This window comes from Haliotis cracherodii, unplaced genomic scaffold, assembly GCF_022045235.1.
Source record: "Haliotis cracherodii isolate W230 unplaced genomic scaffold, xgHalCrac1.p SCAF_10, whole genome shotgun sequence".
NCBI lineage: Eukaryota > Metazoa > Mollusca > Gastropoda > Lepetellida > Haliotidae > Haliotis > Haliotis cracherodii.
The window spans coordinates 17,948,809-17,963,339 of NW_027266265.1; the positions used below are offsets into that span (position 1 = coordinate 17,948,809).

Genomic DNA, 14,531 nt, shown 5'->3' on the forward strand with positions numbered 1-14,531 from the left:
GTACTTCACACATTCCTAGTACTTCACACATTCTTATTACTTCACACATTCTTATTACTTCACACATTCCTAGTACTTCACGCATTCTTATCTCTTCACACTTTCTTAGTACTTCACACATTCTCAGTACTTCACACATTCTTATCTCTTCACACATTCTTAGTACTTCACACATTCTTAGTACTTCACACATAATTTCATCACACATTCTTAGTACTTCACACATTCTTATCTCTTCACACATTCTTAGTACTTCACACATTCTTATCTCTTCACACATTCTTAGTACTTCACACATTATTTCATCACACATTTTCAGTACTTCACACATTCGTAGTACTTCACACATTATTTCATCACACACTCTTAGTACTTCACACATTATTTCATCACACACTCTTATGCAATATAACACTGGTTTGCATGGCTCAGACTTTCAGGCTGCTGTAATATTGCTGTAATATTGCTGACCGGTTCTAAAACTGTGTTCACTCACTTTCCAAACAAACAGACAGACTTTTGACTCTTCTGAAGTGAAAAAAAGCTTTTTATCTGTGGAAAGTTCTACTCTTAGCTGCAGATGGTGTGGATTGTTGTGGATTGTTGCAACCACTGGTTTGTCTGTCCAGACACTATGACACTGTTATTTTGCTGGAATATTGCTGACCTCGTGGTAGAATTACAAACAACAAACAAGTGTTCTTGTCCATATTGGCTACCGACACTAAGATAGCTATTGCCCAGCCTGCCTGGTGTCTTATGTCTTATTTCTGGTGTCTGTTATCTGATGTCGGTTTTGTTGTCAGCTTTATTCGCAGTACCTAGGAACTACAAGCTTGTCGCAGCACCACTGTTTGAGTTGTATGACAATGCAGCAGGCTACGGTCCCATCATCTCAAGTTTACCACAAGCTCTGGGCAGGTCAGTGTTCACCATTGGGCGCATGCGGCTCCGACTACAGAACTTACAAAACCACCTTTGAGACTTCATGATGTTGTTTATTAAAATATTTCAAAATGAAATCCCACAAAGATCAAAAGATTAAATAGTGGAAACGAAATATTAATGTATTTAACAAATGATTAAGGTCAGTTGTTTGGTCGGAATCACTTCACTTTTTTGTTTTCCTGTTGTGAAACAGGCTTGCACTATTCATACTGTTAAGTCCATTTATTGATATGTAGTTTTGTGGAAGGGTGGATTTCATTGATACTATGCAGGAATGGTGGTGGAATCAATGGCCATGTTTTCTCAGTGTTGAAACGTGTTGATGATATTAGTTTGAAATGAATACCATCCACAGCCCATAATGAAAGCCTTCATATAAGCCTTCATACAACATAGTGTTGAACAGTGGCCCATTCCTTCCGGACAAAAGTTGACCATAAGTATTGGAGAATCAATAAATTGGAATTTTATTTTGCAAAAAATGAGGTTAGATTGTGTATGCAGTGAATAAATTCAGATTGTCATAAATGTCATCATTTATTATTCCCTGTGAAGATCTGGGCCTTCTGCTTGTCGTAAGAGGCGACTAACGGGATCGTGTTGTCAGGCTCGCTGACTTGGTTGATGCATGTCATCGATCCCAATTGTGTGGATCAATGTTCATGGTATCAAAAACTGGATTGTGTGGTCCAGACTCATTTATGATGAGATTCAATCAATATTCATGATATCAATCACTGGATTGTCTGGTCCAGACTCGATTATGATGAGACTCAATCGATGTTCATGATATCAATCACTGGATTGCCTGGTCCACACTCGTTTATGATGAGACTCAATTGATGTTCATGATATCAACCACTGGATTGTCTGGTCCAGACCTGATTATTTACAGACTGCCGTCATATAGCTGGAATATTGCTAAGTGCGGCGTTAAACAACAAACAAACAAACATCATTTATCATTAATCATGAACTCCTATCAGCATATCTAAATTGAGAATTGGTGATAAAGCTCATCAGGCAAAAAGCATCTGTAGAATACTCTTGCCATCAAATGAAATGACCACAACCATTTTTGAGCCATTAGTATATTTATTTCCAAGATAAATACTGTTTTGTTTTGTCAGCTTTAGAGTGAGGCTGCCAACCTATATACAATTCTGATTTGAGTAAAATTGGTATTTTACAGATATCACATGCCAAAAGCGTATGATGATTTTGATTTTAAAAACATCTTAATCCTATGTTTTCTGACAGTTTGAAAGGGACATAACTCTTACTGCATTGCGAGGGATTGTAATTGGCATTGCTGGGATTACCTCCCTTACACCAAGATAGTCGTGAATACATGTGTTGTAAAGGAGGCTTTTCTGGGACAATCTGCCAACACACTTTATGATTCAGAGTTTTAGAGTATGTTGATATTGATAGTTTATCCATTGGTTTTGCTGATGGAAAGATGTTCGTCTTGCAATCCATGTTTTAGGTGGAGAATTCTCAACCAGTCATAACTAGCATCAATATTTAACCACTTATATAAATGACTGTGTTGAACATGTTGGTTTGCTGGCGATGAAAGAAATCGTGTCATTTTGACTGACAGGTTTATTTTGAACAAGTTATGTAGATATCAATGTAGCTGTAACTTTGCTTTTGACTCTGACATTTTGAGGAGTAGATAACGCTTTGTAAAGCTAACAACGCTCTAACCATGGGTATACCTGCTGCATGATTTGTCTGTGCAGTCTTTAAGTTTGATTTGACCAGTGTGACTCCTGCCGCAACGAGGCACATAAACAGTTCATTGGATAAACCCCACGACCACCATCTCTGGTATGGTAGACAACACCAGATATGAATGCCATTTATTGTCATAAAAGGTTAAGATTAAATAGCAGGGTCACAATATGTGGCGAGAGTTATCGTCGCTGAATAGTAGCCAATCACGTATAAGAAAATACAATAACTGCTTAACGATTGGCCTCGCATTCAGAATTCCTGTATGACGTAGTGAGGAAATCCCCACACATGTTGATTTTTATCTACATCTAATACAAGTGTGGATGTATATTTGGAGACCGATATCATTTTCTAAAAGTGAAAGAGACGACTAAGGTAAAAAGTAGGACGTATTCATGACTGTATTAGTATGCTTTCGAATTTAATTTCATTCCTAATTTTTATTGGTTTAGCTGTACATACACCAATAAGGCCCTTATCTAGAAACTGCTCTGATTACACTTGAAATATGCCATGAGAATACACTTCTTAAATATATTATTCATAGAACTGAAATAATGGTTGATCCAAGTAAATTTGTTGAAACTAGTTTCTTGTTTCTCATGAACCAGTCGGCCCCAGACTTGCATCTCCCTCTCATGTTATTGTTGTTTTTAAGCTCTGTGACAAAAGCACTTTTCCAAGTCATTTTGGGGGGCACCAGATTTTGCAACCACTGTGCCATTCCTAGCAGGTGTTGCCATGGCACCCGTCCATGTCTGCTTATCTGGAGCTGCAGAGGGCTTGGCCCAGATTGGACAAGTGGTAGAACATTAGAAGTCGGTTTACTTTTATAAATTTATAACCTACCAAATAATAAAATAGAGTATTTTATTGGCTGGCCATCAAAGCTGAAATATCCAACATAAGGCTGCATACACAATTGTTAGTGAACATTGTTTTAAGAAGTTAGGAGGGGAGTATGACTCTTGTATTTTTTTATTGAAAACAAAACTGAAGACCAGAATTCAAAACACATCCGGGCACAGACTCAACTTTACCTTGTAATACATTTCCTGTTGTCAGGCATATCATTATATGGATAACAGGGTATGCTTTATTAGATGCAGGAAATTTGAAAACTATTGTATTAGTTGCAATTAAAATGACGGACACTCAGGATTTACAGAGACACCGGTGCCCGAGAAACGTTTCCATTTTATTTTAGCCTAATGAGTCAGTGTTACGCCACATTAAGCTGTCTGGGTCCTACTTTTATTGCCTGTATGGCCAAGTGTGGTGTTCTCTGCCATCAAATGACTGCGGATCACCAGGGTTTGTGATCACTCGGCATCAGTAGCATTGCAGTTACTTTCTACTGGGGTGGGTTGGGCACATACATTTCTTTTTCACCTACTTGTTAGTTGTTTAATGCTGTGCTCAGGAATATTCTAGAGTGTGACGGTGGCTTGTAAATAATCGTGTCTGGACAATCTAGTAATTGATATTATGAGCAACTTAAGTCTGATCTGAATCTGGAATATGAATATAATCAAGGACTTCTGTCAGCCACAAAATACTGCTGCATCATTACGTTGTTTGAATATTTGTGTTCTGTCTGGGTTTTCATCTGAACAAATCTAAATTTCTTAATTGAATGGTAAAAAAATGAAACCAAATCGATTTAAAACGCTGACATTTGGTAGACTTAAGAACCCACACATTCTTTTTTCAGTTTGGGCACTCAAACTCTCTCAGGGTTCATTTGAATCGACCTTGTACTGGATGTGTGGGACACATTGTTCTTGACGTAAGGGGCACATTGTAGTGGATGTGTGGGGCACCTTGTGCTGGATGTATAGGGCACATTGTAGTGGATGTATGGGGCACCTTGTGCTGGATGTATAGGGCACATTGTGCTGGATGTATGGGGCACCTTGTGGATGTATGGGGCACATTGTGCTGGATGTATGGGGCACATTGTGGTGGATGTTTGGGACACCTTGTACTGGATGTATGGGACACATTGTTCTGGACGTAAGGGGCACATTGTAGTGGATGTATGGGGCACCTTGTGGATGGATGGGGCACATTGTGGTGGATGTATGGGGCACATTGTGCTTGATGTATAGGGCACATTGTTGTGGATGTTTGGACACCTTGTGCTGGATGTATGAGACACATTGTTCTGGACGTAAGGGGCACATTGTAGTGGATGTATGGGACACCTTGTGGATGGATGGGGCACATTGTGGTAGATGTATGGGGCACATTGTTGTGGATGTTTGGGACACCTTGTACTGGATGTGTGGAACACATTGTTCTGGAACAAAGGGGCACATTGTAGTGGATGTATGGGGCACCTTGTGCTGGATGTATGGGGCACCTTGTGCTGGATGTATAGGGCACCTTGTGGATGAATGGGGCACCTTGTGCTGGATGTATAGGGCACATTGTAGTGGATGTGTGGGGCATCTTGTGCTGGCTGTATAGGGCACATTGTAGTGGATGTATAGGGCACATTGTGCTGGATGTATAGGGCACATTGTTGTGGATGTTTTGGACACCTTGTACTGGATGTGTGGAACACATTGTTCTGGACGTAAGGGGCACATTGTAGTGGATGTTGGGTGCACCTTGTGCTGGCTGTATAGGGCACATTGTAGTGGATGTATGGGGCACCTCGTGGATGTATAGGGCACATTGTGCTGGATGTATGGGGCACATTGTTGTGGATGTTTGGGACACCTTGTACTGGATGTGTGGAACACATTGTGCTGGATGTATAGGGCACATTGTAGTGGATGTGTGGGACACATTGTTCTGGACGTAAGGGGCACATTGTAGTGGATGTGTGGGGCATCTTGTGCTGGCTGTATAGGGCACATTGTAGTGGATGTATGGGGTACCTCGTGGATGTATGGGGCACATTGTGCTGGATGTATGGGGCACCTTGTAGTGGATGTTTGGGACACCTTGTGCTGGATATATGGGGCACATTGTGGTGGATGTATAGGACACATTGTAGTGGATGTGTGGGACACATTGTTCTGGACGTAAGGGGCACATTGTAGTGGATGTGTGGGGTACATTGTTGTGGATGTATGAGGCACACTGTGCTGGCTGTATAGGGCACATTGTTGTGGATGTATGGGGAACATTGTTGTGGATGTATGGGGCACATTGTTGTGGATGTATGAGGCACACTGTGCTGGATGTATGAGGCACACTGTGCTGGATGTATGAGGAACCTTGTGGATGTTTGGGACACCTTGTGGTGGATGTATGGGGTGCATTGTGCTAGATGTATGGGGCACATTGTGCTGGATGTATGGGGCACCTTGTGCTGGATGTATGAGGAACCTTGTGCTGGATGTATGAGGCACATTGTAGTGGATGTATGGGGCACATTGTGGTGGATATATGGGGCACATTGTGGTGGATGTATGGGGCACACTGTGCTGGATGTATGAGGAACCTTGTGCTGGATGTATGAGGCACATTGTGCTGGATGTATGCGGCACATTGTTGTGGATGTATGGGGCACATTGTTGTGGATGTATGAGGCACACTGTGCTGGATGTATGGGGCACCTTGTGGTGGATGTATGGGGCACATTGTGGTGGATGTATGGGGCACATTGTGCTAGATGTATGGGGCACCTTGTGCTGGATGTATGGGGCACATTGTTCTGGATGTATGGGGCACCTTGTGGTGGATGTATGGGGCACATTGTGCTGGATGTATGGGGCACCTTGTGCTGGATGTATGGGGCACCTTGTGCTAGATGTATTGGGCACATTGTGGTGGATGTATGGGGCACCTTGTGCTGGATGTATGGGGCACCTTGTGCTGGATGTGTGAGGAACCTTGTGGATGTATGGGGCACATTGTGGTGGATGTATGGGGCACACTGTGGTGGATGTATGGGGCACACTGTGCTGGATGTATTGGGCACATTGTGGTGGATGTATGAGGCACATTGTGCTGGATGTATGGGGCACCTTGTAGTGGATGTATGGGGCACATTGTTCTGAAAGTAAGGGGCACCTTGTGCTGGATGTATGGGGCACCTTGTGCTGGATGTATAGGGCACATTGTGCTGAATGTATGAGGAACCTTGTACTGGATGTATGGGGCACATTGTGGTGGATGTATGGGGCACACTGTGCTGAATGTATGAGGAACCTTGTACTGGATGTATGGGGCACCTTGTGCTGGATGTATAGGGCACCTTGTGCTGGATGTTTGGGGCACATTGTGCTGGATGTATAGGGCACCTTGTGCTGGATGTTTGGGGCACCTTGTACTGGATGTTTGGGGCACCTTGTGCTGGATGAATGGGGCACATTGTGGTGGATGTATGGGGCACACTGTGGTGGATGTATGGGGCACACTGTGCTGGATGTATGGGGCACCTTGTGCTGGATGTATGGGGCACATTGTGGTGGATGTATGAGGCACCTTGTGCTGGATGTATGGGGCACATTGTGCTGGATGTATGGGGCACACTGTGCTGGATATATGGGGCACATTGTGCTGGATGTATAGGGCACCTTGTGCTGGATGTATGGGGCACATTGTGCTGGATGTATAGGGCACACTGTGCTGGATGTTTGGGACACCTTGTGGTGGATGTATGGGACACCTTGTCGTGGATGTATGGGGCACCTTGTGCTGGATGTATGGGGCACCTTGTGCATGATTGAGGGGATTGGATGGACACAGTAACTACAGAGTATGAATAATACCTTTTTAACTGGTTTTCCACTGTGAGTGAGTGAGAATTGTGCGAGTGAGAATTGATTCTAATATGTTTTGCATTGATGGAGCTACAAACTACATAAAAGTAATAACATTGAAGTCAATTCGTATGAATATTAACTTCATAGACTGCTCATTAACACAAAATAACCGTAGACAACTATACAAGATCAGTGACATTGTAAGGGCAATAATGCAACACAAGTTCCACCGATTTTATTATCAGTCAGTCAGGAAGCAGTTGTTGGTGTCACCTATTATGTTTCCCTGGCAAGACAAATTGCTTGGTTAGCCAATCAAATGCTATAGAATCACTTGCATTTTTCTTAATTCAGCAATATTACAGCTGTAATATGACATGCTGTAAATAGTCGAGTCTGGACCAGGCAAACCAGTGACTGATAGCATGAGCAACAATCCATGCCGTTACTGCAATCAGCCATATCATAGTCACCAAGCTTTCAGGATTACAGTTTTACCCCAAACTCTCCATTAGATCAGTCAAGAGTGAAGATTTATTGCAAGAACTTCTTCTTGTACTAATTTTCGGTTATCTTATATCATTTCACTTCTGTGGTACATTCGCTCGTCACGCTGAAGACCTGGGTTTGATTCCCGACATGGGAACAATGTGTCTAGCCCATTTCTGGTGTCCCCCGCCGAGATATTACTGGAATATTGCTAAAAGCGGCATTAAACCATACTTACTCACTCACTCTGTGGTATGAGACAGAAATTGAAATTCTTGTGGAATATTCTAGATGTGTATTGTTTTATGTTGCTGATTCCTTGTGTATTGTAGACATGTGACAGTATTTTGTTGCAGTCTGTCAGTTTTCATTGCAAGGCCTGATAGTATATGTTGCACAAATAACAAAATGGTGCCAGATTTATGCTGTTGGTGCCGTTATTGCTGTTTAAACATCATAGAATTGTATAGCAGAGCAGTTGCTTTTTCAGAAGTTTTTGTTTGCTTACAAGAAAAGTCCCCAATCTTCAGAGGCCTTTGATATGCTTTGTCATTAAAATCAATCTTGATTTGTCTGCTGAACATATCTTTTGAAAAATAAACACCTCGTTGAAGTTGAATTTAAATGCCATACTGCTACGTCATTCATTAATTCCCAATGTAAACAGCCCCAAAAGGATATTAATTTGACTGTAATTATGGGAACATTGGTAGGCTTTGTTTACTTTTCCCGGCATTGTTCTGAGGAAACTTGGGACATTTTCTTCTTTTGGCAGTTTGTGACTCACAGACTGTTGAACAGCCCACTGTAAGGCCTCTCCATGCGCAAAACAACACCATGATTGCTTTAACAGATGCATCTGTTTGCTTACAGAAAATACTCCAGAACTTGTAATATAAGGTTCACATTCTTGCCCATTGTGCTGTGTGATTCCTCAGCACAACCAATACTCATTGTGAAGATGTCTGCTTTGATGTCGGCCATTGTCCTCGTGGGTAAGGTTGCGGAGGGGGAGGACTGCCTCGGATTGCCCCGTGGCTGGATGAACGGGCACATTGCAGGTCTAAGATAATCTGTATCATTGTGATTGTCGAACATGCAGGATGTAAGTGAGTGGTGTCCCTTGGACGGGAAGGATCAAAGAAAACAATGCGTCTTCCTGCACGAGACAGCATTGTCAGAGTCAGGTTTCTGGAATCAAATCTGAGGCAGCGTCATTAGGCTGTGTAATATTTCTTAATGTGATGTTTGTCTAATCTTTTCGTGTTTGATGTTTACATAGACAGATTGAATTTATTTTGTCTGCAGCATCTGCTTTGCAATATTTTTTTTTAGATCATTTGACTTATTGCTTTGAGTTTCTGATTAATTAATAAGAAAATGTTCCTCTTGGACTAACATATTTTAAAGTAATTATCATGTATCTAGGACATTTTTGTCATGATCATAGCATTTCTTTGTGGGTCAGATTTGAAATAAGGAAGTTTGTTGACATTTTGCAATTCTTTTTTGGCCATGCACTGATAATTTATTTTCCATAAGATGAGAGATTTGGGGATTTATAATTTAGTCATTAAGGCTGAAAATTATTAATCAAAACATTTGGTAGAATGCTTAGTTTAAGAGATAGGTTGTTGTATGAAAATGGGTTGTATATGATGTAAAGCTATACTTCCACAGGTAACTTTCCTATTTACCCTATGTGCCAGGTTGTATGTAAATGCTTTATCATACTTAGATCAATGAATTCTAGTATTATTAAGGTATCCAGTATCAGTGTGGACCCTTCTCAGAGTGATGCCCCTTTGAATGAAATGTCTGTATTGATGAGGTTTTAGATAAACAAATCATGGATATGAGGTAATGAGGATAGGAGGTAATGTCCCTTAGCAGGAATGCAGGGTTTAGAGAATAACGGGCCAGACTGAAGGAGCGTCAGTATCACAGTCGATAGTGTCATGATTCACTGTCTTCTTGGTATGCCAGGATTTTCACGATGCAGAAATGTACGTCCAGTACACACATATGTAAGAAGAGAATGAAGACAAAATATATGTTTCATCCCAAGGGATGCACAGTAATAATCATTGCACCCAAATCTTGACGGAAACAAATTATATTGACTCAGAAGGGATTCGCAGCAATATTCAGTTTACCCTATTCTTGACAAGAATTCTGGCGTCCCCTGCCGTGATATTACTGGAATACTGCTAACAGCGGCGTAAAACCATACTTACTCACTCACTCTTTCTTGACAAGAAACATAAATGACCTGTAATTAAAGTAAAGATCCAATCTTACAGTACAACACTACCCTATTTTATTTCTTTACAAGACCCACACATTTCTGAAATGACCCCTGAGATTTACTTGTGGTGTCTCCTGGACCTGTAGTTTTGTAGGTCAAGGTATATACCAGGCATGCTCCACCGCCTCGCTGCATCCAGCTACAAGGGCCCTCTATCAGTGTTTTACATCTATTTTGTAAAGATACGCCAAGTGATGTGAAATTTGGCCCATTTCTCAGTGACCATGGTACTGGAAGGAAATGTTGCCATTTTTACATTTGTCTTTTCTGTGCAAACTATATTATGTAACACTCAACACATGGAGATGATAATTATTATTTTTTGGGACGGCGATGCATATATTGACAGCAATGAAAGTTCATTGCTTTCCTCATTTTCTTTCAAAGTTGGTGAAATTTTGTGATTGTCTTCATCTAGAGAGAAAATTGTATCTGTCAGGGATGTTTGCATTTGGGGACTTGGATGTAGTTATGACAATGTTCAATCTGAAGTGTCTGTCATCAGCGTTATTGTGTGCGACAGGACAAAGATGCCTAGCTTGTCTCACATCGGTTCCATTTGAGGGCTGCTGTAAATATTTTGGTTTGGCATCGAAGTGACGTCCCTGTTTGTCCATGTTGTTGCCGAGTGTTTTCTTTTTCGTTCATGATTCATTCCCAGATGTTCCTTGTGAGCAAATATGGCCATTACGGGATGGACGTAATGGTCAGATGATATCATGTGACAGTCGTAGTTTGCGGCGCAGTAATTTAGATGGAGCACTGTTCCTGACATGGTGTCAGAGTTTTCGTTAATTGAAGCAAAGGGTGGTCGTAAGTGGTGTTTGACAGATTTTGCCTTCTGACAGTTTGAAAGCTATCGTGTCTTTGATATGCAGTGATAGATTTTGGTGTGAAAATATTAATATTTTTCAAATTTGTGATGAAATGAATTTGAAACATTTTTTGCTTCTTTTTTTTTTAAATTAAAAAAGCTGTTAATGATGTTCGTCGTCTCATATGTTACATCCTTAGATTTCAGAAATGCAGGTTTATTTTCTTTTGGAAAATGTCTTCACTTTGACTTCTCAACATGATCAAGTTGCAGTACAGAAGTCAGTGTCGTGCACAATGTCCAAACTCTGTTCCTGTCAAACTTCTGACCTAGCAAGTCATCCTTTCAAGGATGTAGCTCGCCTATTTCAATATTTCAGACAACGTTATTAGTATGAAATATAAACATACATAAGCTAATGGAGGATTTTATTTAATGATTATATTCAGCTCAATGAAAGACTGCTTACACTGTGTTGATAATAATGGTAGGATTGTTACATATGTGATACGAATGTTTGGTAGCACTTTCAATTATGTGTGTGTTTCATCAAGTCTTGGATCCAATCAACTATGAAGGGAACCCACCCATACAGTGATGAAACGCCAGTAATTAATTTATATTAGTCGTTTCTGTAGCTACATATCACTCCTGATTACGAACTTCCCCGAAGTGTAATAAAAAGGGTTAATCTCGTAATTATTTAAGAAAATGTTAAAAGTACATGTTATTTTCTTATATATTAAGAATTGGATCCAAATTTACATTAAACAGTTTGTTAATTTGTTTTTACGGGTTGATAGGGTAGTCAACATGATCAAGTACAAGCCTGAGACAGTGATGTTTCTATGTTCAGAAGTCGCTGCACATAATTGATATGGCCTTACCTATTACCTGTAACCTCAAACCAGGTGAAACGTTTGTGGTCAGCATAATACAAAGCAGGCAGGAAGCAAAGAGAAAAGAAATTGGTTTGTGACAAATTACAAAGAAAAAAGTTTATTAAAAGTTTTTTAAAGTGTTTTTTTTTGTAGATAATGGTTATAACACTTTCCAAAGCAAAATGGGGGCTGTGGGGTAGCCTAGTGGTTAAGGTTTTCGCTCGTTATGCCAAAGACTTGGGTTCAATTCCCACATGGGCACAATGTTTGGATCCCATTTTTGGTGTTCCCCATGATACTGCTGGAATATTACAAAAAGCCATAAAATCGGTACTTATTTACTCGCTCCGGAACAAAATGTCTATGATGTAAAAGGTACAAATTTGCAAATAATAACTTGTTTGAATTATTCATATTTTCAGTCGTGTAAGGTTTGGTTAAACTTGAAGTTTCTCTTTCACTTAAAGAATTCAGGGCACGGTCGTCTGTTGGCCTGAATTTAGTTAAAACACAACTGTCTACGGACAATCTCATTATCCTGTCATCCCCGTGATCAGTACATAGCCTGAACAGAGAACTCAATAAATCTTTCTGACCCCGTGATTTATTTCTACAACCATCAAACCAGCGGATCAACAGTCTGGAGCTTCGGTGGATGTCCGGCAGGGAAGAGACACCCCTGACATTAGGTCTGCCAGTCACCGCCGAGGTTCGTCACAAGTCTGTGTTTGGTCTGGAATCTAGTGATGAAGACGGAGGGGCAGGAATTGCTCCCCCTGACAAATGGATGGACAGATTTATTTTGCTCATCATTTGTGTGGACATCTCCGATGTCGTCTTAATGTTGTGAGAATTAGTTGGCGTTGATGTAAAGTCTGTTGGGAATAGGGCCGCATGTCAGGGTTAAAGTTGACGTTAATTACAACAGATGGAGCCTCTGGGATTTACAGTTTTGACTTATATTGTTTTTTACTTGAAATTAATTAAAGGGGGATTTTTAAGTGCTACGGGGACTTGGAGTATCGTGAACTGTAGAGACCATTGAAATTCTGAAATAAGACGAATGGATTGTTTTTACATTTTTGACATGCTCTTATAAGGCTAATTTTGTGAGGACATGGAATTGGTTATAGATTGAGCTCTGTTTTCTAGTTTGAAATGTATGAATGTAATATAGTTGTCTGGATATATCTTGACCATGCCCCGGTATCCTATTCTCATAAGATCCGACTCTCAGGGATTGGGTGGACGGACTTGGCTACTTGGCTGTTTTTCATGACATTGAACCAAATGGTGTGGATCATTGCTGCTGTGTTTGGTCACTTGATTGTCTGGCCCAGACTGGATTATTTACAGATGATGTACTGGGAATGTTGTTACTGCAGCATTGAACTCCATCCAGTCTCTCATCTACGGGATGTGTAGTTGTTCATGTTGTTCGTGCCTGGCCTAGCTTAGCTTTCTGTTTCCAGACAGCGGTGATGGAGCTAAAATATATTGTCGACTTTCGCCCGTTCTCTCAGTTAGACAAGAAATTGTTGAATCCTAAAGCTGCTTCCCCGGCCTGTTTCCGCCGCTTTGATGGATTTTGTAAAAAGACATCACCTGATTGATTGCTGAGGGGGTAGGACCATGTTGTTTATAGAAAGCATGGGGAGATGGCGCTCACTAATTGCTTATGCTAGGAGAGAAAGCTTTTGATGGGCACTTTTTAGACAAGAAACCAGTCTGTCATGATGTATCTATATAATGATACGAAATAGCACATCTAGGGGCTCTATCGACAGGATGTGTCAGAAGAGTTTGGCGCTTGTCATCGCTCGGGCAATTTCAGGGGACCGAAAGGCTGTTCAAATATGAGTTAAAGGAGTGCCCTGCTAATGATGCTGGTGTTAATGCATTAATTACTGCTGCAGACAAATGGATGGTTTGTGTGGATATCTTGATATCGACTAATGTTGTCCTAATATGAGTTTAATATGCTAAATGAGACAGCCGATAATCAGTGTAATGCTAATGCTCTAATTAGGGCTGGAATGTTTCTAGTGTCAGTTGATCAACTCCATGCCAGGACATATGTATCAGGCCTTGTATCAGAACCACATGATACATGTAATCAAGGGTGTTCTGCTATGGTAGTATCCTCATGACCTGGCCTCGGTTCCAAGTGCTGTGATTTGTCGTACTGTAACACAGACAAGTTGTAACTCGGAGATTGCTTTGTGAAATGAGGGATCTGTCTTTCATTGGGAATGGTATTCAATTTCAACATGAAATATCTTTATATGTTTTTGGTGGTATATACAATGATTGTCAGCTAAGTATGCACATTAAAAAAATAAAATAATATATATGAAAAGTCAAGAAAAGTGTTAATCTACAAATTTGGAAGTGGCATTTATGTGAACAAACAACACAGATCAATGGCCAGCGTGGGGAATATATTTATGTCATTAAGAGACAAACAAGTCTGCCTACATCATTTAAGTACACTCTTTGGTATTTATTTATTCAAAATTTACAGAAAAAAGCCTTTTTTCAATTTGTAGTCCAGTTGTCAACGGTGCTGCAATTTACTGTGCCCAGTTGCCTCCCTTAGCTGCCAGGATCCTATGTCAATTGAG

The 14,531-nt window shown here is 40.6% G+C and overlaps 1 protein-coding gene across 1 annotated transcript in view; it reads left to right on the plus strand.

The window, feature by feature from the left end:
* Positions 1 to 14,531, plus strand: part of LOC139447650 (cleavage and polyadenylation specificity factor subunit 5-like) — a 49,803-nt gene that overhangs the window by 13,002 nt on the left and 22,270 nt on the right. The window contains exon 6 of the mRNA XM_071229077.1: positions 807 to 921. Coding sequence (XP_071085178.1) covers positions 807 to 921 — 115 coding nt within the window. The remainder of the gene's footprint in view (positions 1 to 806; positions 922 to 14,531) is intronic.